The 27,813-nt window shown below is 46.0% G+C and overlaps 1 protein-coding gene across 4 annotated transcripts in view; it reads right to left on the bottom strand.

Annotated features, from left to right (window-relative positions):
* Positions 1-27,813, bottom strand: part of TMEM131L (transmembrane 131 like) — a 163,809-nt gene that overhangs the window by 62,142 nt on the left and 73,854 nt on the right. For all 4 annotated transcript variants that reach the window (XR_009546375.1, XM_060178926.1, XM_007529449.3 and 1 more), the window contains exons 4-7: positions 18,945-19,013; positions 16,152-16,275; positions 13,682-13,798; positions 9,953-10,063 (exon numbers count right to left, since the gene is read on the bottom strand). Coding sequence is in view for 3 of the 4 variants with exons in the window: in XM_060178926.1 (XP_060034909.1) it covers positions 9,953-10,063; positions 13,682-13,798; positions 16,152-16,275; positions 18,945-19,013 (421 nt within the window). In the remaining variant the exon portion in view is untranslated. The remainder of the gene's footprint in view (positions 1-9,952; positions 10,064-13,681; positions 13,799-16,151; positions 16,276-18,944; positions 19,014-27,813) is intronic.

The following is a 27,813-nucleotide window of genomic DNA, read 5'->3' on the forward strand; positions in this document are numbered from 1 at the left end:
ATCAATAAAAAGTCCCAAAAAAAAAGTTTTAAAAAATATACTACTTGCATAGTGAATTGATGATGGTTAAACCCTATTATCTTGTCAAGGCAGCACGCGTGTGTGTTTGTGTGTGTGTGTGTGTAGCTGAATGCTTACTCACATGCAAGTTCACTACTTTGAACCATTCTTTTTAGAGAGAGAGAGAGAGAGAGACCCCACAGCCATGTGTACATCAGGATCTGAACCTGGGCCCTCAGGTATGACAAGGACACAGCTCACCTGAGGAGCCATGACTTTGGCTCAGATTGTCTCATCCTGGGTCAATTCCTGGATGGATGAATTTATAGCTTATCACTGTGAGTGAAGTTCCTTTGTTAGCTGAAAACATGGCAAGAATCAACTGCACGGTTTCATTAGCTGTAGAACTTATTTCAGAATCCCACAAGGGGGAGTTCCAGCACCTCCACTCGACCTATGAAACACACTAAGTTTTCTCAGAAATAAAGTATAAAACTGTTGTGTCCAAGACTTTTAAATAAGCAGAGGATGGGGGGGGGGTGCGGGGGAGAGACCTGGCTAGACAGCTCAGCTGGGAGTGTGCCTGCTCTGACAAATTTTAGTTCAGCTCCCCCATACTGGGGGAACTTTTGGGTATCTTTCCCTCTCTCCCTCTATTTCTCTCTCTCTGAAAAAAAGATCAGCCCAGAACAGTGAAGTCCCAGCTACAATAAAAGACAAGGGGGAAAAGAGAGCAATAAGAGAAAAGAGTAGGAAGGAGGGGGAAGAGAAGAATGAATGAAGGGATGAATGAATGAATGAACGTCATACTAGTTTACAAATTTCCCCCTAAAGGGCCCCCAACCAAGCACGAGCTTTATGATAGTGGAATGTCTCCCAATCCAGAAGTGTGTGCTGGAGAGAATTACAAAAAAGAGAAAAAGAAAGAAAAGTGTGCTGGGTGATGGCGCACTGGGTTAAGTGCACATAATATGAATTGCAAGAATGCTCGCAAGGATCCTGATTTGAGCCCACGGCTCCCCTCCTGCAGGGGGTCACTTCACAAAAGTGGTGAAGAAGGTCTGCAGGATCTATCTTTCTCTCCTCCCCCTCTATCTTCTTTTCCTCTCGATTTCTCTATTGTCTTATTCAATAAAAAAATAATAATTAAAAAGGAAAAGAGTGGCCTCCAGGAGCAACAGATTCATAGTGCCAACACCAACGCCCAACGATGACCCTGGAGGCAAAGAAAAGGGGAAAAAAAGGAAAAAAAAAAACAAAACCCTACTTGAAACTTCACACATTAACACATCAGTCCATACATTTTATAGCTAAAAGAAAAAGTGACTCTATCAATTCCTAAGTCCCTTAGGAGTTTTCACATGAAGTATAAAGTATTTTTGATACCTTTTAGAAGTTGAGATAACCATGGTTTGTAGACTAAATGGCTTATCAAAAGTCCTAAGTCTTTAGTCAATAGAAAAACAGAAAAGGGGAATAAGGGAATAAGGGAATAAGGGGGGGGGGGGTGTCCTTTCACTTTTCCTGCCCTTTCACAAGGCTGAGAGTAGATTCTGGAGGTCCTTGCCCAGGTAACATTCTTAGTCAGGCAGGGTACGTGTTAACAGAACCAGATTCCATGGGAGCCGTGTGGTCATTCCAATCAGCGTCCACCGTAGAGAGCTTGGCGCAAGGTTTTCTACACAGCAGTCCTCTAAAACAGGGCCACTTTCTTGGGTCCCTGCCACAACACACTGACACTCGATAGCCACCTCCCGATCCAGCGCTCCCTGCAGCCCCAGCAGGGCTGAGTGATCAGCTAGGCCCAGCACAGCCAGCCTGGGAGACCCCACAGGGGGCCGGTGAAGGACAGCCAGCTTCACGGTAACAGAGAATGTGCTGCTTCCCCCCTGAGGGTGCAGAGGACATCAACACCATGATGTCAGCTACTAAGAGTGTGGTGGCATTACGCCTTTTGAAAATTCACTTGCCCGGAATTAAATAATATTTCCTTGGGGGAAAAAAAAAAAGATGTGAGACAGACACAAAGGGACCACATAGTGCTGGAAAAAATAGCACCAAGAGACCTGCTCCACACAGCTGCCACAGTTCTGCCACTTCTGGGAAGCACAATCGACCGAGGCACAAGGGAGGTGTGTCTGCACCCGCAGCCATCAGTGTCTCAACCCTCAACACGACCGCCACCTTCTGCCCTCAGTCACTGAACCACAGGAACAAACTGACTTCTGTTGCCAGATCCATTCTCTAATTTTTTTTTTCAGTGTAGAAACATGTTAAAGTGGGTAGGGTCTGTGTGTATGTTTTAGTATTTGGTTGTTGTTTTGTTTTAGTACTTTTTTATTTTAGTGAAAGAGAAAGATACAGGGAGTCCAGAGCACTGTTGATCTCAAGTTAATGGTGGTGCTGGGGATTGAACCTGAGGCCTCAGCTCCTCAGGAATATAAGTGTTTTGCAAATACTCCTATGCTATCTCCCCATTCCTTGTGAGAGAGACAGTGAGAGAGAGAGAGAGAGAGAGAGAGAGAGAGGAAGGATATGAGAATATGACTCTGCTGGGGTTTAAACTCGGGACCCTAAGCTTGAGGGTTCATTACTTTATCCACTATGCCATTTCCCAGACTACTAAAATGAGTTTTCTTTGCTTGCTTGCTTGAGATGGGTTAAAGCATAGGTGTGACCAATTTTCCTCATTCACATCTATTTAGAAAAGGCAGTGTAGCCAAGTAGCTTAGCAGTTAACACAGACTCAAAAAAAAAAAAATCCAATCAGAAAGCCTTGGGGCCTCTCCCCCACCCTCTCAAGACTCCTCCTCTTCCTGTTCTAGAAAAGGGATCTAAAAATAAAATCCCATTTACTGTTAGGAGCATGAAGTGAGGTGTAAGCACCAATCACAGAGCTCAGAGCAGGCCCTCAAAGGGGAGCCACTATTCTTACAGCTTCAAGCACAATGGATGCATTAAATTTGGGGACTTCACCTTCACACACACACACACACACACGCACGCACGCACGCACGCACGCACACACACACGCACGCATGCACACACATGCATGCACGCACACATGCACGCACGCACGCATGCACACACGCACGCACACGCCATTATCATTGTTATATTGCTAGAGGAGCAATTTCTCTTTCTCATTCTTTTCATCTGAGAGAAAGGATTATTTTATTTATTTTTTCTTAAGTACTTTATTAAGTGTGCACTTAACCATGCACAAAAGACCCTGGTTCAAACCCCCATCCCCACCTGCAGGGGGGAGGTTCACAAGCAGTGGAACAGTGCTATGGGTGTCTCTCCTTGACTCGCTTTCTCTCTCCTTATTAAAAACCACTGGTTCAGGCCCAAGAGCAAAGGAGCTGAGTCCTTCACTGCCCACTACCTCTCAGGCCCTGAAATGCGCTGGAAACTCTGCAAAGCAGACACAGAGCAAAGTGGAGAACAGGTTAGCTTTTAGGCACTGAGTGTCGGAGGGACCTAGAGGCAGCGGCCTACGTAGTGCAACCCCCTGGCTTTGGCAGGTGGCTTCTGGGACTACAGGCTGGGCTGACAGTCTCAGGAGAGCCTCATGGGACTGTCACCTCCACAGGTTGCATTGTGTGGACAGAACTTTTGGGGGTTCTATCCAAAGGCAAGTGGCTATTTTTACACAAAGGAAAGCAGCTGAGTCTTGAGCAAATAGGGGCTGAGGGCCTGCCCTGCAGGTCTGTGGTGCTGGCAGCTGGGCTCTGACCTTGAGCAAGCAAGGCACAGAATTTCCCTTGGTGGGCACAGGCAGGATTAGGCCACAGCACTGCTAACAGAAAAGAACTGGGCCTCAAGAAATCTGACACAGACACAGACACACTTAGCAGATGACCCAGTAGTCCCACCTGGAGGGGCAGACACAGAGATGGCAGAAAGGGACTCTAGCAAGTGTTTGCACACTCATACTCACAGCAGAACTTCACACAAGTGCCAAAAGGTGGCTGCCACCACATCTCAAAATCTATGACTGGCTGAATGGAAAAATACAACCTGGGACAAGTGTACTATGAGATATTGCTCAGTCTTAGGAAGGAAATCCTGTCAGAAGTCCTGGCTCCGTCAGTTACTAAACAGGCCAGTGTTGGACAGTCACAACATGTATGAGAAAGCTGGAATGGTCACTGTAACAGAGACAGAGTAGAAAAATGCTTAGCAGGAGCTGACAACAGGTGGGGGAGGGGAGCTACAGTTAAATGAGACCATTTTAGTTGAAACGGTGAAAAAGGTCTCAAAACAGGTGGTGGTGGTGGTAGTGTGGTGGTGGAGGAGGAGGAAGAGGAGGACACACAATAATGTGAATGTAGGAATGTGTATCATGTCGCTGAACTGCACTTTATTTATTTACTAATCAAAAAGAGAAAACCAGAGCATCATTCTAGCAGTTTGCAGTGCTGGAGATTAAGCTCCAAATCTCATGCCTGCAACTCCTGTGAGCTACCCACTGCACTACCTCCTGAACCACTGGGCTGTACTATAAAAAATGAATTTTATAGGAGAGAGACAGACAGACAGAGAGAGAGACAGAGAGAGAGAGAGATAGAGAGAGAGAGAGAGAGAGAGAGAGAGAGAGAGTGTGTGTGTGTGTGTGTGTGTGTGTGTGTGTGTGTGTGTCTCCAAAAGAAAAGAGAGAAAGGAAAAAGCTTTCTGTCAGGGCCCTCCTCAAAATAGAGCTTCCAGAATACTGTCTGCTACTTTTTTTTTTTTTTTAATGATTTAGTTGGGGTTGAGTGAGGGGAGACAGACTGACAGACAGACAGGCAGATAGACAGACCGAGACCCAAAATCACCACTGTGGGGACTGTGACACCGGGGATCAGACTCAGGAGCTCAGCTACAGAGTCCAGTGCTTTACCTACTGGGCCACCTCCTGGTCACTATCTGCTGCTTTAAAAAATGAGGTTTGTCTTTTTTTAATCTTTATTTATTTATTGGATAGAGACAGTCAGAAATTGAGAGGAAGGGGGGGAGAGAAAGAGAGAGAGAGAGAGAGAGAGAGGAAGAGAGACACCTACAACACTGTTTTACCACTCACAAAGTTTCCCCCTGCAGGGGACAACTAGGGGGCTTGAACTCAAGTCCTTGAGCATTGTAACATGTGCTCTTAACCAGGTGCACCACCACCTGGCCCCCTTATATCTGAGTTTCAAAGAAACTACTGGGCCCAACTCCAGGAAGGCAGTGTAACAGACTATTCTGACTTCTGTTGCCTTTCATGCATAATTTCACTGCTAAAAACAGGGCTTGCGAAAGAGCTTTCTTTCAACTCATGTAGTCGGTCCTCAAGAATTCCTTCCCAGCTCTAGATTCATTAATCATGTAAATGCAAACCACCACTTTGGATTTTCAAGATGCAAAGTGACAGATGCACAGACTAGCAGAAGACAGTTACAGTGGAGCAGCCTGGTAGGTGGTGCAGTTGATATGGTATTGGACCCTCAAGCATGAGGCCCCAAATTTGATCCCTGATATTGTATGTGCCAGAGTTATGCTCTGGTTCTCTCTCCCCTTTCACTCACTAGTAAATAAATCTTTAAGGACGAGGAGGGGGAATGGGAGGAGGAAGGGGAGTGGAGAAGAGGGAGGGTATAGCAGCAGTAGCTAGCTATCCGGTAATCTCATTAAAGGGGGCCACACTCAAATTGGCTGTGACAAATTTGACAAAATTATGACAAAATTACGTCATGTCCCAAAAAGGTACCTCTAAACACGTCTGTTCTTAGAACACTAGGGCTCACTCTAGAAATCAAAGAAGTGCTAGAAAATCAGAGAAAGAACACTTTAGTCTTATCAGGACAAGATGGGAAAAGAGAAAGAAAGGAGGGAGGGAGTGCAGGGGCAAGGGAGGGAGGAGAAGGGAGGAAGTGAGGTCTCCCTTAGGAGAAAGGCTGACATTGTAGAGAACATCTACACAGAATTAAAACAGAAAGGAGGGACCCTGAAGATTGGGTTCAACAAACATGAAAAGGGAGACAGAGACAGCCTGGGATCTGAAATGAAACACTGCCTCATTTGTGCTTGTGGAGTTTAAAATGGCCAATAAAGGAAAGCAAGCAGGATCCTGGCAGACTGGAGCTGAGCTCCCAAAAAGCAGGGATTCACCCCGGGGAGAAACACACACTGATGCTTGGTAGAGAACCCCCAGCACAATGAGAGCAGCCGGGAAGCCTCACCCTCAAAGGCTGAGCCAGCAATGCCAAGAGTTACCCGGGTCAAGACCAGGAATAGGACGCAGAGTGCTCAGGGCATATTAGGAGCCGTCAGAGTTACGTCCTAGTCCCTGAGGGAACACGTCTGAAAAATGTATGGCATTAGTTAGAGCTGAGTCTAAGAGGAGCCACAGCAATGAAGAAGCCATTTAAGGGAAACCAGACAGGACAAGAAAGACTGGCCCTGGGTCCTATTTAGGACCAGTCACGCAAACAGAGCATAGTTTAATGCTCCTGTAAGCTATCTATCCTTCCTCTTCAGTGACATTCCTTCCGTTCCGTCCCGTTCCCTTCCCTTCCTTTTCCTCTCCTTCCTTCCTTCCTTCCTTCCTTCCTTCCTTCCTTCCTTCCTTCCTTCCTTCCTTCCTTTCTTTCCTTCCTTAACTAGAGAACTGCTCAGCTGTGGGTTATAATGGTGTCAGGGATTGAACCTGGGACCTCTATCAAGGGTACTATTTCCCTGGCCTGAAATTCCTTTCCTTTTGCCCATTTCAACTGAACTGTTAAGTGTTTTCTGATTGACTCAGAGGCTTTCTTTATCTAACCTGGAAATAAACTCTGCTTCTGGCTTAGCTGGGATGTATTGAGGTAAATAGAAATTTTAACTTTTCATGTAGTTGAATATCTCAGTCTTTTTCTGTGTGATGTCTTCGTCTTGTTTTGAAAACATCCCTTATCCTAATAAAGTTACTCCTCTCTATATAATTAAAAAAAAAAAAAAAAAGATTAGTCACTGCTGGGAAAAGAATATTTGATTTCTCTTGTTTGGGAGAACGCACAAGAACGCACCTATTACAGGTGAGCAGCTAAAGGAAAATATGTATAGTTATTCATACACACACCACCTAGATCAAAAAAGTAAAAGAAAATGGTGTGTGGGGGTGGTGCTGCGCAGTAGAACACACACATTATTACTGTGAGCAAGGACCTGGCTTCAAGGCCCCAATCTCCACTTGCAGGGGGGAAGCTTCATGAGCGGCAAAGCAGTGCTGCAGGTGTACGACTCTCTCTCTCTCTTCCCACCCCCTTTCTCTCTCCCTTCCTGTCTTCCCCCTCTCTGTCTTCCCCTTCTCTCTCCATTTCTCTCTGTCCTATCCAACAAGGATATCAATAACTACAGCAATAAAAAAAGGGAGGGAACAAAAAAAAGGGAATAAATAAATATTATTTTTTAAAAAGCAACAAGGGCAACAAAAGGGAATAAATAAATATTTTTTAAAAAGAAAAATAAATAAATCACTACGATTTAATTTTTTTTTTTTAGTTGGTTCTGTGACTACAGAGGGGCTGAGTCTCTCTGAAGGTTAGGAGGGGACATGCACACCCTGGAGGGACAGTCCTCAGATGCAGAGACAGAAGGGGTGTTCACAACCTGGAGGAACAAGAGGTGCCGGTACCAACCCCACCCCAGGCCCTGAGGTTTCCCACTCGTCTACAGCAGCATCTCTCCAGGAAGCTGTTCAGAGCCATGTTCCGCTTCAAAGAGTGGGACCAACAGAAAACGGCTTCTCTGAGAAGCAGGTTCCAGAAGCCATGGGGCAACTCTGCCCAGGTCTCAGGGTCCCTACCGACAGCATGGGAGCACCAAGAGAGCTCGGTGAAACGAGAAGAAAGACGGGAAGGTGTTTGGGGAGCCGTGTGAGCATGGGTTCTACTGAAGTGAACGGCTAAGATGAAGACATGACCGCTGGCCTCACAGCAAAGGGAAGAAAGAACCCCCACCCCCGTAGCTCAGTGTCCATTTCTCTCCTGCCTCCATTGCGCTGCCTTCCTCCTTCCCTCTGACTCTGCTCTCCCCAAACTCCCGTTGCCCTGAATCACTGCTGCTTGATGCTTCAATAATAATAAAAACAAAACAAAAAGGGCAATTTTCCCAATGTCACCAATGACCTTGGTTTTCAAATACATATTGAGACAAAGGTAGGAGGAGAGTGAAGGAACGGCATCTACGGACTAAACATCTGATGCTAAGTTCCCAGCACTGACACGGTGTTTCCCCAGGAAGGATCAAGCCATCAGTCCAGCCACAGACCTGCCCTTGCATGTGCTTGGGGCAGACTGGAGTCTGCAGGGATGCTGGGAAGGCAGATCTCTGATTTCCCTTCAAATGCTGGGACAGAGTCAGGGAGCAGCATGGAACCTCCCAGACTTCTCATCCCTAGCCCCAAGTCCCAGGATGGACTTCCGTCAACTGACTGAATAGCGCTCCTGCCATCCTCCTCACTCGGGCCCTGCAGCCTCCCCCCACCCCACCCCAACACACACACCTGCTCCCAGACTGCAGTGTTAGGCTGAGCAGCTCAGGAGGCCAAGAGCAGGCAGGCTATTTGGGGCATCCCCACCCCCAGCCCAGAGGGCTACTCGGAGGCCTGGGCATAGCTTTCACCCAGCACCGTGGACCACTGGGCTGAGCCCGCCACTCCACAGGCCAAGCCTGGGCCAAACTGGAAAGGTCAGTGATTCCTGGTCTAAAGCAGAGCTCACATACCCAGAAATAACCTCACCTTGACACAACCCCGTAACAGGATCCCGGGCGGGGAGCCTGCGTTACACTCAGAAAAACCACCCACAGCAAGGACAAAGTGGACACCCTAGAGACTGGGTCAATACGAATGGGGTCTTAGGGCTGCTTCACATTTCTCGGGTTACCCATGTTGTGTGTGTGTGTGTGTGTGTATGTGTGTGTGTGTGTGTGTGTTACACTGCAATTTTTCACACTCCCTCTTGTAGACAATTCATCACGTGATATGATATGGGTTCAACTCCTGGTACCCTATATTCTAGAACAGAGGGAGAGGTGTTTTGGTTTTCTCTTACTTCAATGAATAGGTGTTGCTCTGTCCAATTTCTCTCTCTCCCCTCCTCTCAGTCTCACATTAAGTAAATAAAATACAACCTTTAAAAGAAAAAAATTAAGGCATGCAAAATAGCTCACTTGGACAGTAAGCCAATTTGCCATCTGCACAACCCAGTTTCAAGCCCAGCACACAGAAGGAAGCTTCGAAGTGGGGCTTGGCAGTGGTGCGCCTGGTTAACGGGGTTTGTGCGGGGTTCAAAGTCCAGAGCTCTGCAGGGGAAAAACTTCAGGAGTGGTGAAGCAGAGCTGCAAGTATCTCTCTCTCCCTTTCTATCTCCCCCACACCTCTCAAGTTCTCTCTGCATCCAATAATAAATAAATAAAATATTTATAAAAATTTTAAAAGAAGGAAGCATCAGTGCTGTGGGATTTTTTTTCTTTTTTAAAGATTTTACTTATTTATTAATGACAACGACAGGAGGGGAGAGAGAAAGAAAACAGATATCACTCTGGTACATGTGCTGCTGGGGACTGAACTCGAGATCCCATGCTTGAGAATCTAATGCTTTATCTATCCATTGCACCACCTCCCAGACCACGCTGTGGTTTCTTTTCTTCTCTCACTATCTCTGTGTCTCTGTCTGTTTGAAAAAGGCAGCCCAGAGCAGTGAGGCCCAGGGAGTGACCAAAAAATACATATAAATAAATTCTGAAAAGCACATGAATACCATGGGTATGTTAACACATACATTATTTCTCTATATATTGATTTTTCTTTTTCCACAAAAAGCAGACAAAAGTTAGATTCTGGTTCTGAATAGATAAAAGAAAAGCTGATCAGGCACTCAGCAAAAACAGCCCAAGAGGGCAACGTGGCCTGGGTGACCAGCATTCAGAACAAACCTGCCACAAGTACCTGCGTCTGTGAACGCTGAATGCTCTGGATCTGCGGGACCAGGAAATAAGCATTTGGAAGCTGCTTCTCGGACCCCTCGGTGGCGACTCTGTGTGTGCCAACTCCAGATACCTGCAGGGAAAGAGACAATCACTCTTCCAGCAAGAGGCTGTTTGTGTGTTGCTCTGGAGGTGGTATTTTGGAGCCCAGAACATGCACCATTTCACGGCTCTTCTGCAGACTTCTTTCTTACTATTTGAGACAGGTGTAGAAAACCCACAGCACCAGAGCGTCTTGTCCCAATGCCGCAGCACTCCCAGCACTTGGGTGCCAGGGTGTGAGCCCAAGCCACACTCAGGATAAGGCACTTGCCTTACTGAAGGTACTCTCTATCCCCACCCCCAATACGAGTTTTTAGAATTCACTTGCCATGTTGAAATGACTTTCCATGAAGCCTCAGAGATGTTTCAAAGGGTAGAGCACAGGACTTGCAGAAGTGAGATGTCAAAGTCTGATTTCCAGTACTGTGCTCTGGTCTTCATATTCTCATTCATTCTCTCTCTCTCTCTCTCTCTCTCTCTCTCTCTCTCTCTAGGGTTATCACTGGGGCTTGGTGCCAGTACTATGAATCCACTGCTCCTGGAGGCTTTTTTTTTTTTTCCATTTTATTGGCTAGGACAGAGAGAAATTAAGAGGGAAGGAAGACATAGAGAGGGAGAAAGACAGACGCCTACAGATCTACCTCAACACTGGTAAAGCATCTTCCATGCAGGTAAGGAGCTGGGGCTCGAACCTGGATCCTTACAGTTAGTATTATGTGTGTTTAACTGTAGGTACCACTGCCCCCCCCCCACAGACTGTGTTAAAAAAATAAAATAGCAGTCATGACATCATCTCCCCAGACAATTTGGATCCACCTGCATATCAGATTTCAGGCTCAAAAAAAAAAACCACCTAGTATAGTCATGGGTCCTTTGGAATTAAACTAAAATAGGCCTATGAACTATCTACAAAATGGAGGCCCCCAACTCTTCGTTTGCACTACTCCAGCCTTTAGGTTTATGATTAGTCAACAACTTATTTGGCTATATATGTTAAGTCTTTTTTCAGCCACCAGGTTCCAGATGCTACCATGATGCCAACCAGACTTCCCGTGACAGACAACCTCACCAATGTGTCCTGGAGCTCCGATTCCCCAGAGCCCCAACCCACTAGGGAAAGAGAGAGACAGGCTGGGAGTATGGATTGACCTGTCAACGCCCATGTTCAGCGGAGATGCAATTACAGAAGCCAGACCTTCCACCTTCTGCATCCCACAACGACCCTGGGTCCATACTCCCAGGGGGTTAAAGAATAGGAAAGCTATCAGGAGAGGGAATGGGATACGGAGTTCTGGGTGGGAATTGTGTGGAGTTGTACCCCTCTTATCGTATGGTTTTTGTCAGTGTTTCCTTTTTATAAATAAAAATTAAAAAATAAGATAGACTAAAATAAATTTCAGAAGAGAATCTGCATGCACTCTCGTCCTTCCAGCTTGCATCCATCAGCTGGACTACTCAAAGGTAATGGCAGCTGCTGCCATTAAGCCAAGGGTTTCTCACTGCAGCAAAACTCTTGCCAACAGCAAACATTTTTTAAAGTTTATTTATAAAAAGGAAACATTGACAAAACCATAGGCTAAGAGGGGTACAACTCCACACAATTCCCACCACCAGAACTCTGTATCCCATCCCCTCCCCTGATAGCTTTCCTATTCTTTAACCCTCTGGGAGTATGGACCCAAGGTCATTGTAGGATGCAGAAGGTGGAAGGTCTGGCTTCTGTAATTGCATTCCCGCTGAACATGGGCGTTGACAGGTCGATCCATAATCCCAGCCTGTGTCTCTCTTTCCCTAGTGGGGTGGGGTCTGGGGAATCAGAGCTCCAGGACACATTGGTGGGGTTGTCTGTCCAGGGAAGTCTGATTGGCATCATGCCAGCATCTAGAACCTGGTGGCTGAAAAGACAGTTAACATATAAAAGCCAAACAAGTTGTTAACTAATCATGAACCTGAAGGCTGTAGTAGTGCAGATGAAGAGTTGGGGGGAGGGGTCTCTGTTTTGTAGATAGCTAGTAGGCCTATTTTAGTTATATTCCAAAGGGCCTGTGGCTATACTAGTTTTGTTGTTGTTGTTTGTTGTTTTTTTTCCCTGAGTCTGAAATCTGATATGCAGGTAGATCCAAGTTATTGTCTGGGGAGATGATGTCATGGCTGGAAAAAGGACCAGAAAACTGGACCAGGGAAGAGAGCAGCTCCCAAATATGGGAAAGGTGTATAAATATTGTTGCCTGTAAACCCTATCAATTTGATGTGATCTGGGGCCCATATTCAACTTAGGAGCCTATGTGACCTCTACATCACTGTAGATCTGAGCTCACAGTCTGTGGTCATAAGTAGGAACATTCCAAGCTGCCCCAATATTGACCCATCTTCCTCAGGTGTAGCATAGAGTATGTTGTCCAGCCTCCCTTTGGAGGATGGAACATTCTCTACTGTTGTTGATCCAAGTTGAGGGCAAGGTCCTATGGGGGCCCACAAAGGGGTTTGTTTTGTTGTTCCTGATAAGAGACGACCGATATCAATGGAGAGAAGGATTTATTTGAGGTTTAGGCCCATCATATCTGTTTGGGAATCTCAGGACTCCTGGAACAGGGACCCACCAACAGCAACCCTTTATCTGATAAAGGAGCAAGTGCTAGATAAAACCCACTAAGAACTAACTGCTAAAATGACAGGTGGTGGCACTTAAAGTACTCTACACCACATCCTATTAAAGACCTCACAGGTTGGGGCTGGGTGATGGTGCACCTGGTTGAGTGCACGTTACAATGCGCAAGGACCTAGGTTCAAGCCCCCAGTCCCCACATACAGGGAGAGAGCTTTCCAAGTGGTGACGCAGGGATACAGGTGTCTCTCTGTCTCTCTATCACCCCTTTCCCTCTCGATTTCTGGCTGTCTCTATCCAATAAATAGATCATTAAAAATAGTAATAATAATAATAATAATAAAGACATCCATGGGTGCCATGTGAGGTAAACATTTTCAACTATAGGGCCAGCAAAAGAGCTCACTTGGATCAAGCATTGCTTTGCTCTGTGCAGGACCCAGGTTTGAATCCAGCCTCCAGCACACTGAAGGAAGCTCTGGTGCTGTGGTCTGTTTTACTGGTTTCTCTATCTTTAAAAAATAAAAATAAATAAAGAAAAGAAAACAACAACAACAAACACAAACCTCCCAATTATCTTCATCAATAACAAAGAGAGTCTTTCAGGTACCCGCCGTGATGCCCTGACATGAACTGTGAGCAACAAAAACTGCTCCTCCTCCTCCCAAGCACAGAGCCCATGTCCCCCGGCCAGGAATATTCCAGAACCCAGGAGAGGAGGAGGCCAATCCCCAGAAGCTTCCCTACTAGCTGCCACCTTCTGACCTGGCCAGGAGGTCTGGAGCCAGCAGTATTTGGCACTGGAAAGCTGTCTGGGGAAAGAGAAATTTATTCTCATGCCCCTCTTAGGGCTGTGGTGAGAGTTCTAACCCTTATAGCTTGCAGCAGAGAGAGCGGAGGGCAAGCGAGGCAGGAGGAGAGGAAAGACGGGGACGTTTAAAGCACCAACATCTTCTGACATTGAACCAGAATCTCTGTTACATTCACCATGTCCCTGATAAGTCAATTACCAGACCCTGCAGCAGAAGGAAGGAGGTTACTCACGTGATAAGAAAGGACTCCATAGGAGGAAGTATTAATAAATAAAGAGCTTTCGAAGCTTCCTTCTTCAGTAGGGAAGAATATAATTCTGAAGGAAGTCTTCCCCATGGCTGGGATGACCTGGAAGAGATGGGCCTGGTTAGCTCTTTGGAATGTCCTCCCTGGTTTGTAAGTGTCCTTCAAGAATGCCAACAATTGATTCCCTAATGGATCAATATCCAACAGTCTCAGAGAGTGGATGGAGGCACAGACCACAGACCGACAGCCAGACTGAGAGTTTTTGTTTTCTTTGCCTCCAGGGTTATATCGCTAGGGCTTGGTGCCTGCACTTCACACTCACTGTTCCTAGTGGCCATTTTTTCCCATCTTATTGGGTAGGACAGAGAGAAACTGAGAGGGTAGGGAGAGACAGACACCACATCCTATTAAAGACCTCACAGGTTGGGGCTGGGTGGTGAGAAGGAGAGGGAGAAAGATACAGACACTTGCAGACCTGCTTCACGGCTTGTGAAGTGTCCCCCTGCAGGTGGGGAGTTGGGGATCTTTGCGCGGGTCCTTGTGCTTGGTACCAGGGGCACTTCCTAGGTGTGCCTCCGTCCAGCCCCTAAGACTGAGAGTACTTTCACTTCAGACTGGGGTGTGTGCCTTCTTTCTTTCTCTATCTGTCGCTTTTTAAAAACAGAGCACCGACCAGCTCTAGCTGGTGCTGGGGAATGAACATGGGACCTCAGAGCCTCAGCCAGAGGCTGTGTTTTTGCATAATACATGTGCTCTCTCTCCCTCATATCCCCACCTCATCCACACCAGGGTGTGCAGTGCAACGTCCTGTAACGCAGTTCACGCTTGAGCTCCTGTGAGATCTTTGTCCATGTTTTCACAGCAGGAGATCAATAGTGTACCTTCTAGTTGTCATTAGTTTAGAAGCAACATGCAAACATGCTGACGCTTAACAAAATTAAGGGACTCCACCATTGGCAGAATGTCAAACAAAATAACAGGCTCATCCTTTCATCACTTTCTTACTCTCAGTATAAAATAAAATAAAATAAAATAAAATAAAATAAAATAAAATAAAATAAAATAAAATAAAATAAAATAAAATAAAATATACAGAAGCCAGACCTTCCACCTTCTGTACCCCATGGTGACCCTGGGTCCATACTCCCATGGGATTAAAGAATAGGAAAGCTATCATGGGAGGGGATACTTAGCTCTGGTGGTGGGAATTGTACCCCTCTTATCCTATGGTCTTGTCAGTGTTTCCATTTTATAAATAAATAAATAAATTTTAAAAATAAAATATTAAAAAAAAAATCAAAAGCCAACAATAGCTCATTTGGATAGTGTTTGGCTTTGCCCTGAGAGTAACCTAGGTTTGAGCCCAGCCCCCAACGCATTAAATGATACTTGAGTGCCAGTGGTGCCTTTGCTTCTCTCTGTCTGTCTGTCTAAATAAAATAGACAAATAAAAAGTGGATGGGGTGGAGATAAGTAGTCAAAGCAGATTAAAACCCTCTAATAACCGGTATCCTCATGAAAACCTAAGATCACTGAAAATTCGAATTAAAAAAAAAAAAATCACAGGGGGCCGGGGGTAACGCACCTGCTTAAGCACTCACATTACAGTGAGAAAGGACTCGGACTCGGGTCTAAGCCCCTGGCCCCCACCTGCCATGGGAGAGCCTCACAAGTGGTGAAGCAGGGCTGCAGGTCTCTCTTTGTTTCTATCCCCCATCCTCTCTCAATTTCTCTATGTCTCTATCCAATAATAAATAAATAAATAAATAAAATATTTTCCCTTTTGTTGCCCTGGTTGTTTTTTTATCGTTGTTGTAGTTATTATTATTGTTTTTATGCGACTCCCCTGCAGGTGAGGAGCCAGGGGCTCGAACCGGGATCTTTACGCCAGTCCTTGGGCTTTGCGCCACGTGTGCTCAACCCGCTGCACTATACCACCTGACTCCCAATAAAAATATTTTTAAAGAAATCACAAAAATTTCAGTTTATAAGTGAAATTAGGATGACTAGAAAAAAATCAGAATTTTGAGCCTGGTGTCACATGCACATTGACTTTATGAGGAGCCACTCAGAAACCCCTCAGGCATGACTCCAGAAGAGGTTTTAACAGTTCCTGTAGCTTCCCCAGACAAAGAGATCAGAACTATACACTCGTATTACTGACTAAACACTTCTGCACTGGCGGTCAGGTCAAGAAAAATAACATCAGTTACTGGAGTCATGAAAAAGGCAGGTTAAATAGAAATGTGTCACTACCTAGTTTAAAAGCTTTAAACCTTCCTCTGCATGCAGTTACCAGAGGCCAGCGGAGTTAGAAATGTGAACAGCTGAATACTCTAAGGATAGACGGGAAAGGGGAGAGAGGGAGCAGAAAATGAAAAGCCCAGGCCAAAGCAAGCCAGGAGAGCTGGTGGGCCCCATGACACTGTCCTCAGCAGCCCCTGAACACACTTACCCTGCGCGGCAAGGGCGGCACATGGAAGTGCCTGGCGGCTGTGAACACGGAGTTCACCACCACCTCGCTCTCCCTACTGGGGTTATACACGTGGAGGACCTTTGCTGCTGGGTGTCCCAGGAACCTAGAAGGAAAAAAGGACATCAGGGAAGTTATAATCAGAACTCTTTTTTTTTTCCTAAGTATTTTTAATAGTGTTATGAGAAGAGCTTCCTTCACTAGTGACTGGGAGGTATTGATTTGATACAATAAAAAATGATTTCAAGTCTTTTGTGCAAGCAGTTAGTCATTTTAATCTCAGGTCAGTAGAATATTCATTAAATAAAATAAATTGATTACTATAATTGTATCTTTCATCTCACTGATAAGAAAAACAGCAAGGCATGGAACAGCTTAGAAATCTGAAGATTGGGAGTCGGGTGGTAGTACAGCGGGGTAAGCGCACGAGGTGCCAAGCGCAAGGACCAGCATAAGGATCCCGGTTCAAGCCCCCGGCTCCCCACCTGCAAGGGAGTCGCTTCACAAGCGGTGAAGCAGGTCTGCAGGTGTCTTATCTTTCTTTCCCCTCTGTGTCTTCCCCTCCTCTCTCCATTTCTCTCTATCCTATCCAACAACAATGACAACAATAACTACAATAAAACAAGGACAACAAAAGGGAATAAATAAATAAACAAATATTTTTTAAAAATCTGAATATTTAGGGGCAGGGTGGTGGCATGCCCAGTACACACATTATCACCCACAAAGACTCTGGTTCAAGACCCCACCTGCAGAGGGGAAGCTTCATAAAGTGGTAGTGCAGTGCTGCAGAGGTGTCTCTCTCCCCCTCTCTATTTCTGTCTCTATCAGAAAAGAAAATGGCCACTGGGAGCTTCTTGAGTTGCTCTGCAAGCACTGATCCACCCCCATGATAACCCTGGTGGCAAAAAATAAGGGAGGGGGGGTGCACAGTGGCAGGGGAAGGGAGGAAGGAAAATAGGAAAGAAGAGGAAGAAATAAAGGAGGGGAGGGGAAGGGAGGAGAGGAGAGGGGAGGAGAGGAAAAAATCTGCAGGTTTATTCTGTCACTGCTTCTCTGGGGCATTTGCAGCACTCAATTTTATTTTATTATTATTAATGAGAGAGAAGAGGAGGAGGAAGAGTGAGAGCCAAAGCATCACTCTGGCATACATATGCCAGGGATTTACCTCAGGACCTCACTCCAGAGTGTCTGACGCTCTGCCCACTGTGCCACCTCCCAGGCCACCACAGCGTCTTCTTCAGGAGTTCCACAAGGTACTTTTTTTTTATTACTTTTTTTATATTTATTTATTTTCCCTTTTGTTGTCCTTGCTGTTTTTCATTGTTGTTGTAGTTATAATTGTTGTTACTGACGTTGTCATTGTTGGATAGGACAGAGAGAAATGGAGAGAGGCAGAGAGAGGGGCAGAGAAAGATAGACACCTGCAGACCTGCTTCACCACCTGTGAAGCGACTCCCCTGCAGGTGGGGAGCTGGGGGGCTTCAACCAGGACCCTTACACTTTGCGTCATGTGCACTTAACCCGCTGCGCTACTACCCAACACCCTGTTCCACAAGGTACTTTAAACTTCATTCTCCTGCACTGATCTTGTACGGAGCAGAAGAAAGCAGGGAGAAGCAACTCCAGGCAGGCTGGGGACGCTGAGGCATGAGGAGCAACAGATTTGCAGGCATGGGGTCCTGGGTTCAGTTTGTGGCGCACCTAGTTGAGTGCATTTATTACAATTCGCAAGGACGCGGGTTCGAGCCCCCAGCCCCCACCTACAGGGGGAAAGTTTCACAAGTGGTGAAGCAGAGCTGCAGGGGTCTCTCTGTCTCTCTCCCTCTCTATCACCCCCTTCCTTCTTGATTTCTGGCTGTCTCTACCCAATAAATAAAGATTGATAAATAACTAAAGCAGGTGAATAAAAGTAGACCCCCAGGGGTTCTGCCAATCACTCGCCCCATGTTCTCTCCTAGCATAGTGGCTGTCCTGCTCATATAACCTGCTCGTCACCGTGCAGAGCTGACTCTGACACCTGAAAAGCTCTTTCATTTCCATCAGAGAGTCTGCCTGTCTCAGTGTTGCCGTCTTCCTGCCAAAGTTGCAATCTTCTGCATCTGGAAAACTTACCACTTAAATTTCAAACTTTCTTCCAGTCAGCAAAAGCCCCTGGGCTCTCTCCTGGCCTGCCTTTGCCCTCTGTTCCTCTTCAACCCTCTCCTCCTTCCTCCCTCTGAGTTCCCGTATGAGTCCCTCAGTCGGCCGGCATTCAGATCATGTTCCCTTCATCCTCTGCTTCTTAACACGATGAACTGTAGATAATTACAGCTTACCCACTCCTTCCTACTCAACTTGCTTCCAAAGGCTTAACCATAATAGCTGATGTTTGTATGGTGCAATTTTGAATCCCAAAGCGTAACAAGCATTAAAAACAAATGGGTAAGTAGATCCAACTCAAAGAATTCAGAAACCATCAGTACTTGGTTTTGTTTTGTTTTTTTTCCCCACTGTATAATAACTTGATTTGTTTCAGAAAAACAAAGACTTAATATTGATTTGTTACATCCCAATAACCATAAAACAGTATAAGGCATTTTATTTAAAACTAAAGAAATGGCAAAATGAACTTACACTTTCCTTATCAGTAAACAATTTCTTAAACAATCAGTGCCAGGATCAATATATCTCATATTATTAATAAATTTTAAATGCAGTTAGCAACATATATAAGATATCTTGAAAGTCAATAATGCTAAGAAGTTATTAAGAACCATAAAGAAAACTACTTACTGAATTCCAAAATCTAGAACTGATGGTTGGAAGTACAATCCCTCGCCACTAAACAGCTTGTCGGAGAAGCTAAAAAAGAAAAGAGAGATTACTTTTCTGGCAGTTTAAAAGAATTAAACACTGAATTAATAAACACACGCTCTGCTCAGGATGTCAGCTGTCAGTATTTGAGACAGACGTTTCCTCCTGTGTCAATGAGCCAGAACTAGATTTTACATGTTCAACTGTTAGGAATCTAAGATAACTCCTCGGCTGCAAAAGCTTACAGTACAGTACCCTTAGATTATAATTAGTATGACTTGATATCAAACCGAAAGATTCTACATAAACCAAAGAAAATGGGGGTAGAGTCCCTTGTTACTAGATTTGATTTCTGGATGAATTCAGAAAGGATGGCGTTTTTCAGAAGGCTCAAATTAAGGAAAGATAAACAAAAAGGCACATTTTGAAGGGTTGGAGAAGGAGTAGGCTTTGGTTTCTCTGTTAGGCAGCTTGTAACAGGAAGGGGGGAGGCTAAATTAGCCACTTAATTTGTTTGTTTTAGCAAAACATTGCTCAGCCCTGGCTTGTGGTGGCTCCCAGGGTTAAATCTGGGACTTTCAATGCCTTGTTATGGAGGAGTCTCTCTGTATAACCTCTATGACATTTCTCCAGCCCATGAAAAGTACCAATCACACAGCAAGTCACAGCTATTAGCCTCTGTTAACACCTTCATTCTCCTTCAGAATCAAAATGAACAAATGAAGGCACACGTATAGAGAAAGAGAGCACACAAAGGACAAAATAAACTATAACCTTATATAAACATACTTACAAACATAAAACAAACTAAATGTGCATCTGCTAAGAAACTAAAGGCCACATGACACTGCATAAAGTCATGTGACCCAAACATATTTAAGTGGAGAAGCCCTATTACACAGAGCATGCAGAGCTGTTTTCAAACATGTCGGCAAAGCTTCCCAAAGCACAGCCTTTCCATTTCCTAGCACTGTCTAGGAGCTGGTCCAGGAAGTGGGCATTTGAATTTCAAACCTGCAGAGACGAGAGAGAGAGATAGACACACCACAGAACTGCTCAGTTCTAGCTTCTGGTGGTGCTGGGGATTGAACTTGGGACTTCAGAGCCTCGACATGAAAGTATTTTGCATAACCATTATGCTATCTCCCCAGCCTTGCTCACATGTTTTTCTTCCACCACTTCTCTGCTCCTGACTAAGCAACCCTTTCTCTAGCCTTTCTCCCTGGACTCTGCCATCTTCCACCAGGACCACCTTTATTTGCTCTCTGACACCTGTCAGTTGTATTAATAACAAATACCACCAGCTCCATCTGTCAAACTCTTGTCAACTTCTCGACTTAAGTTTAGTTCAGACAGGACATTTGGTATTTATAGGGCATGAACAAATTATACAACTTATTGTACTTACATAAACACATAAACACACACACACATACACACACACACACAAAATGGTAAGTAACACCCCTTCAGTTGCCTCCAGAAGTGTTTTTTGCAGAGTCACAGGAGGAGCAAAGGCAAAGAGGTAACAATACCTCATGTGCCTGGCAGTCTCTCTCCACACCAATCTGGCCAGGTCTCGGCATTCCAAAAGAGAAGCAAACAGGCAGCTCTGCATGCCACCAGTTCTCCTGAGAAGTCACTTAGTCCTGGCTAAGTGGTAAGAAAATAGCGCGCAGCCAAAACTTCCTCCTGCCCTGTACCCTCAGGTTTCAAACACCATTTCAGAGACCTTTAGAGAGTCACCCAAGGTCCAAGGGGCAGAGCCAGAACTCCCAGGCAGCTTGGCCCCAGGCAGAAACATGAACCTGGTCTAGGGTCCAAGCCTAGACACATCCACAGAGCCTCCCCCAGAAGAGAGGCCAAGTCTAGTCTGCAGGGTGGAGGCTGGGGCTTCAGTAGTCTGGGCAAACAAACCCAGGTTCCGGGCCGAAGCCCTCACTCTCTCATCCTGAGCGGAGCAGAGGCTGAGCTGCTCTGAAGTCACAGCCTCCTTATCTGTGAAGTGGAGGTGACAGTGGGATGTCTCCAGGGGCTCACAGGAGGTTACTATAATAGATAATTAAAGCCTTAGCTTTGTGCCTGACACACAGTTAAGTGCAGTCACTATCAGATCGTGTTACTGGATGAGGAAAGATGACAGCAGACAGAGGAGCCAGCTGAGCTGAGTCAGAGCTGACCTCCGAATTTAAACATCCCCAATGGGATGGCATTGAGTATCTCTGAACAGAAGATGTGAAATCAAACCCGGTGGTCTCAGAGCAGAGCAGAGATCTTTTATTTCTTAATCCCACAACCAAGAATTTTAAAAACACAGACCCAGGGAGTCGGGTGGTAGCACAGCGGGTTAAGTGCATGTGGCACAAAGTGCCAAGGACTGGTGTAAGGATCCCGGTTCGAGCCCCCAGCTCCCCACCTGCAGGGGAGTCGCTTCACAGGCTGTGAAGCAGGTCTGCAGGTGTCTATCTTTCTCTCCCCATCTTCCCCTCTTCTCTCTATTTCTCTGTTCTATCCAATAATGACAACATCAATAACAACAACAGTAACTACAACAATAAAACAAGAGCAAGGAAAGGGAAAATAAATAAATAAAAACACAGACCCTACAAATCAGATGTGGAAGGACTAAGGGAAAGCAGTAAAGAGACATGACTGGGAGTCAGACGATAGTGCAGCGGGTTAAACGCACATGGCACAAAGCGCAAGGACCGGTCAGGATCCCAGTTCAAGCCCCCAGCTCCCCACCTGCAGGGGAGTCCCTTCACAGGTGGTGAAGCAGGTCTGCAGGTGTCTCTCTGTCTATCTTCCTCTCTAGCTCCCCCTTCTCTCTCAATTTCTCTGTCTCTACCCAATAACAAATAAATAAAGTTTTAAAAAAATTAAAAGAGAGAGAAAGACATGGCTAAGATGCTGACTTCAAAAGAAAATGCTTGTTTTGACCTTACAGTGGAGAATGAAGGCCACGTCAATCTTCCTTCCTTCCTTCCTTCCTTCCTTCCTTCCTTCCTTCCTTCTTCTCTTTCTTTCTTTCTTTCTTTCTTTCTTTCTTTTCTCCCCCCCAAATCAGAACAGATTCCTCTTTCCCTCTGATCAGTTTCAACTCACTTTTTACAATTTGGAAACTACATTAGTAACCGAGAGGTTTTCACACTGAATATATGAATTGAAAAATTAGCCTTAGGCAGTGGGACAGCAGATTAATCATTGGATTCTCAAGCATGAGGTTCTGAGTTCGATGTCTAGGCTTGCACGTGCCACAGTGATGCTCAGGTTCTCTCTTTCCCTCCTTCTCTTTCTAATAAATAAAATATATCTTAAAAAATAAAATCAGTATTTTTTAAAATAAATCTGAAAGTGCTCTTAGATAAGACCACTTTAGCAGAGGTACTGGAGGGTACTCACACTCATACACAGACACGTTTATTTGGGGCTTGGGGAGCAGCAAACCGCCAGGATTTAGCCAAGCCCAGTCATCAACAGTTTCTGGTGTTGGAGCTGGCTAGGAAATTATATCAAGTATGAAGATGCCAAGGTTTTTGTTTTGAAATCGACAGCTTCAAAGACATACCTTTAGCTCTCAGAGCTGCAGCAATAAAAATAAATAAATAAACAAACAAACAAACAAACAGTCCTTCCTGGTCCTCTTTCTCTCTAAAGCTACCACGAACCTTCTCACACATATGCTCTGAAAAACGCTGGGACCATTTCATGTGACATCCGCCTGGTCTCTCTCTCGTTGGAGTCCTCACATCTGGCAGAAACCAAAGACACGCATCTTGTAAAAACAGACCATAAATTTCATTTCCATCCTTCTCCCCCCCACACATGACAATCACAAGGAAAAGCCCTTATTAGAAAAGTGAAAGGTGGGTTATTTTGGATTTTATTTAATTGGGGAAATGAAATGCGGTGACAGGACAGACAGACAGGGATGAGAAAGAAGAGTGACAAGAATCTAGGATAAGTGATTGCTTGTTTCATATATATATATATATATATATATATATATATATATATATAATATTTATTATTGAATAGAGACAGAGAGAAATTGAGAGGGGATGGGGGATAGAAACAGAGAGAGACCTGCAGCCCTGCTTCACCACTCATGAAGCTTTCCCCTTACAGGTGGGGGCCAGGGGCTGGAACCTGGGTCGTGTGCACTGTAATGTGGGTGTTTAACCAGGTGCGCCACAGCTTGGCTCCTGTAGTTGTTTCTATGAATCCCAATCCACATGATATCCAAATCCCCATCCAAAAGCTCCTACCTCTGCAGAAAGCTCAGCCTCCACCCCCCACCCCCACCCAGGCAAGATGTGTGGACAAAGAACTATACACACAGGCTCTTTGGAAAGGGCTGACTTTGTGTCCTGGGAGGTGGTGCAGTGGAGAATGCCTCGAACTCACAAGCATGAAGTCCTGAGTTCAGTACCAGCACTGTGTGTGCCAGAGTGAAGTACACTCTCTCGCTCTCACTCCCTCTCCCTTTTTTTTTATTTTATTACTTTTTATAAAGACAGAGAGAAACTGAGAGGGAAAGGAGAGCCAGGGAGGAGGTGGGGTGAGGAGGAGAGGAGGAGAGGGGGAGAGAGAGAGAGAGAGAGAGACCTACAGCAATGTCTCACCATGCATGAAGCTTCCTCTCTGTAAATGGGGACCAGGAGCTTAGACTGGGGTCCTTCCTTCTGCAGGTAATATGTGTGTTCTACTGTGTAGCCCGGCCCCGAGAAATAAACTACTTTTAATTACCTGAATTTTTTCTTTTATTTTCTATTTATTTAGCATTGGAGGGAGGGGGAGGGAGGAAGAGGGGGAGAGAGGGAGAGAGAGAGAGAGAGATATCATGTCTATATATAAAACAAAGAAAGACAATTTGGAAGAGTATCCAGCACCAGAAAACGCGATTCCACTGAAGCTGAGAAGACCATGGCTCAGGTCCCAGCTATGACCTGAGGTCCCACGTGACACGAGGCCTTAGTATCCCCCAGCAGACCCAGGGAGCTGGGCTCTTGACTGTGTCATCCTTACAGAAGCATCCAAGCGCCCCAGTTCCCAGGAAAATGCAGTCTGTCTGCTGCTATCAGGCCCACCCTTGGAAACCATTCCCGTAGTAACTGAGATGTGGAGGTGAAGTAACTCTTGCCAGCTACTCTGGCCATTCACAAATGCTCTCAGACCAAATAAATGCTCCTTATCTCCAGAAGAATCCGTTATCCACGATCCAGGCAATTCAGTAACACTTGGCTGAACCAAGGCTGGGGAAAGGGAAGAGTCTCCCCATAAACCTATAATCCAGGAAGCCAGACACTGCTCTCCTGTGCCAATGGGCAAAGCTCCAAGGTGAAGAGAGTTCAAAGAGAGAGGAAGAAAAGCCAGTCTGGAAAAATGGGGGGTGGGGGTGGGGGCGGTGTCCACACAGGCCACAGAATCTGACTCGGGAGTGTGTGTGTGGGGGGGGGGGGTGGTAAGCGAGATGCAAAGGTTCAGCAAGGGCCAGGCACTACCGACCGCTAGCACTCTAGGAAGTTAGCCTCCCTGGTGGGGGATAGGGTCAAGAGGTGAGACAAGTAGGTAAGCATGGACAGGGAGGTATGTGTGGGTAGGAAGGTGAGGGAGGAGGGGAGGGAGAGAGAACAAATGAGTTAGGGAGGAGTCCTGGGGTGGAGTCTGGGCAGGGGGCAGGGCAGGGACTGCAGTGCCCTGGACACTCTCCACCCAAGCACAATCCTGCCTGAGGCTCCGGAGCCAAAGCCCTTCTGGCTGCAGAGACTGGGCCTGAAGTCTTCCCGGAGGCGCTGCCAGCTGCCCAGCATCTTCTCAGCACACGCAACTTTCTGTGGTTTCTCTGATTTATCTCCCAAGTCTGTGGAGCTGTGGTCTGGCTGCCCGGCTGAGTGCCAGGCAGATACTGGTGGAAGACACTGCCATGCAAAGAGCCACAGCACTGCACAGGGAAGCTAGGATGGACTTCACATCTCGGGCTCCCTGGAGGGCACCACTGCCCACCTGGCCAGCAGGGGGCGCTGCAGAGCTCAGACTCCTGCACCACAGATGCTGAGGATGCTGCTGGTTCCTGCACTTTGATGCCAATCAAATCTATCTCCTCCCTCTGGCTGTGCAGGTAGGACCTCATATTCAAAAGGTATTGCAGTGGCATTTAAAATTTTTTTAAATATTTATTTATTACCTTTTGTTGCCCTTGTTTTATTGTTGTAGTTATTGATGTTGTCGTTGTTAAATAGGACAGAGAGAAATGGAGAGAGGGGAAGACAGAGAGAGGGAGAGAAAGATAAGACACCTGCAGACCTGCTTCACCGCCTGTGAAGTGACTCCCCTACAGGTAGGCGGCCGGGGGCTCAAACCAGGATCCGTACACTGGTCCTTGCACTTTGCACCACCTGCGCATATCCCACTGTGCTACCGCCCCACTCCCTTACAGTGGCATTTTTAAGAATCTTGGGGCAGAGAAACAGCTGGACACTGGGCTCAACACACACACACATGCACACACACACACACACACACAACCATGTGGCAATTCGACAGCACGATAAGATGGTCAGTAGTGTGTGTGTGTGTGTGTGTGTGTGTGTGTGTGTGTGTGTGTGTGTGTGTAGGCCTAGAGGGAAGTCCCATCCATTGACAATTTATCTTGAAATATACTACTGAATCTACATTGTATCATATCATACTCCACATACTATAAAACTCCTTTAGCTACATGGTTAAATAATTTTACAAAAACCCTAAAAGGAAAAAGACCAATAATGAAACCTGTTGGTATGCATGAGACCCCTTCTGTTTCATTTGGTTTAAATCCCCCCTGCTTAACACTATTCTATTTACATAACCACTTCATTCTATTTACATAACCACTGTTAACAAGTTCCACCCTCCCTCCAGGGCATTTGTGGTTCAGTGATAGGATTCTGCCCCCTAATCTGCCCCCTCTTTGTCACACTCTGATTTTCACCAGTCACTTTTCTCTCCACCCTCTCTATGTCACATCCTGTTTCCACCTTACTTGGCAAGTATATATAAAGACAGCATTGTGAGTTTTAGAGTACCTTGAGTTTAGCTTAGCTCGTCTTAGATTGTGCTGCGTCCTGCATAAATAAAGAGATACTGCCTACAGCTCAACCATGAGTCCCTGGTCGTCTGTTACCTGCCCGTGAAGCCAGCCCGGCGAAAACAACCTAACCCGTCGAAAACAACATATTGCACCACCTGCACATATCCCACTGTGCTACCGCCCCACTCCCTTACAGTGGCATTTTTAAGAATCTTGGGGCAGAGAAACAGCTGGACACTGGGCTCAACACACACACACACACAACCATGTGGCAATTCGACAGCACGATAAGATGGTCAGTAGTGTGTGTGTGTGTGTGTGTGTGTGTGTGTGTGTGTGTGTGTGTAGGCCTAGAGGGAAGTCCCATCCATTGACAATTTATCTTGAAATATACTACTGAATCTACATTGTATCATATCATACTCCACATACTATAAAACTCCTTTAGCTACATGGTTAAATAATTTTACAAAAACCCTAAAAGGAAAAAGACCAATAATGAAACCCATCCTTTGTAACCACCACTCCCACTCCCCCCTTACTGCAGTACACATATGGCTTCTGATCTGTGACTTTGATGTTTCACTTTTTTTTTTTCTGCCACCGACACGTGGGATCCTAAGTCTACAGCACACACAATCCATCCTGCCTCGCTGCCCTTCAGTTCGAACACCAGGAGCAAACACGGGTAGAAATTCAGTCTCAGCCTCCTTGGGTACTAACTTACTGCAGAGGAGGCCAGAGCACATGGAGACCAAAGACCAAGGCCAATTTCCTCCTTGGTCAAGTTCATGCAACTCTAGTGGGACTAGTGGTCACCAGTTTGGGGTGTTCAGAAATGGTGCATGGTGTACTGTCCAGCTTTCATGGAGCTCTGACTCAGTCGGTCTTTGTTGCTCTCCTATGGCCTGAGCCCAGGGCTTCGCACATACAAGGAACACCACTGCACTGCTGAACTTCTACCCAGCCCAAAGCAGCTTGGTTTGTTTGTTGGTTTTGCCTTCAGGGTTATTTATAGCTGGGGCTAGGTGCCTGCACTACCAATCCATTGCTCCTGGCGGCCATCCTTTTTCCCATTGTTGCTGTCCTTATTATTGTTATTATTGTTGTTGAATAGGATAGAGAGAATTGAGAGAGGAAGGAAAGACAGAGAGGGGGAGAGAAAGATAGACAACTGCATACCTGCTTCATTGCTTGTGAATCGAACCCCACCGCCACAGGTGGGGAGCCATGGGCTGGAACCAAGATGTGCGCTTAACACAGTGCACTACCACCCAGCTACCGCCCAGCCCCCACTGCCGTTTTTTGTTTTAAAAAGCTTGTCTACAGGTTGGGAGGTGGTGTATGTTGTTGAGCACAGATGTTACTATGCACAAGGATCCAGGTTCGAGCTCCCCGCCCCCACTTGCAGAGGGAAGCTTCATGAATGGTGAAGTGGTGCTGCAGGTTTTTCTCTCTTTCTCCCACTCCTCCTGTTCCAACGCTTCCCATCTCTTGGAAAATGCCTGCTGAAGCATGAGCCCAAAGGGGGAAAGGCGGTGTGGAGCAGTTAAAGGAAGAACATTCTGGAAGGTGTGGCATTTAAGGAGGGCCTCAGCATCTTGGCAGGCCACTGCTGTACGGACCTTTCCGAGAGGCCCAGAAGCAGTGTCCCCAACATGTGTCACTCTGCCCTGTGGATTACTCTGAGCTCAGACCAGCCAAGGACCCACAGGTTTCAGAGAAACCTACACATGCCCTTCACTCTCAAAAAGAGCAGAAGCAGAGGCCAGGAGC

The sequence above is a fragment of the Erinaceus europaeus genome, chromosome 19 (assembly GCF_950295315.1).
Source record: "Erinaceus europaeus chromosome 19, mEriEur2.1, whole genome shotgun sequence".
NCBI classification, from domain to species: Eukaryota; Metazoa; Chordata; class Mammalia; order Eulipotyphla; family Erinaceidae; genus Erinaceus; species Erinaceus europaeus.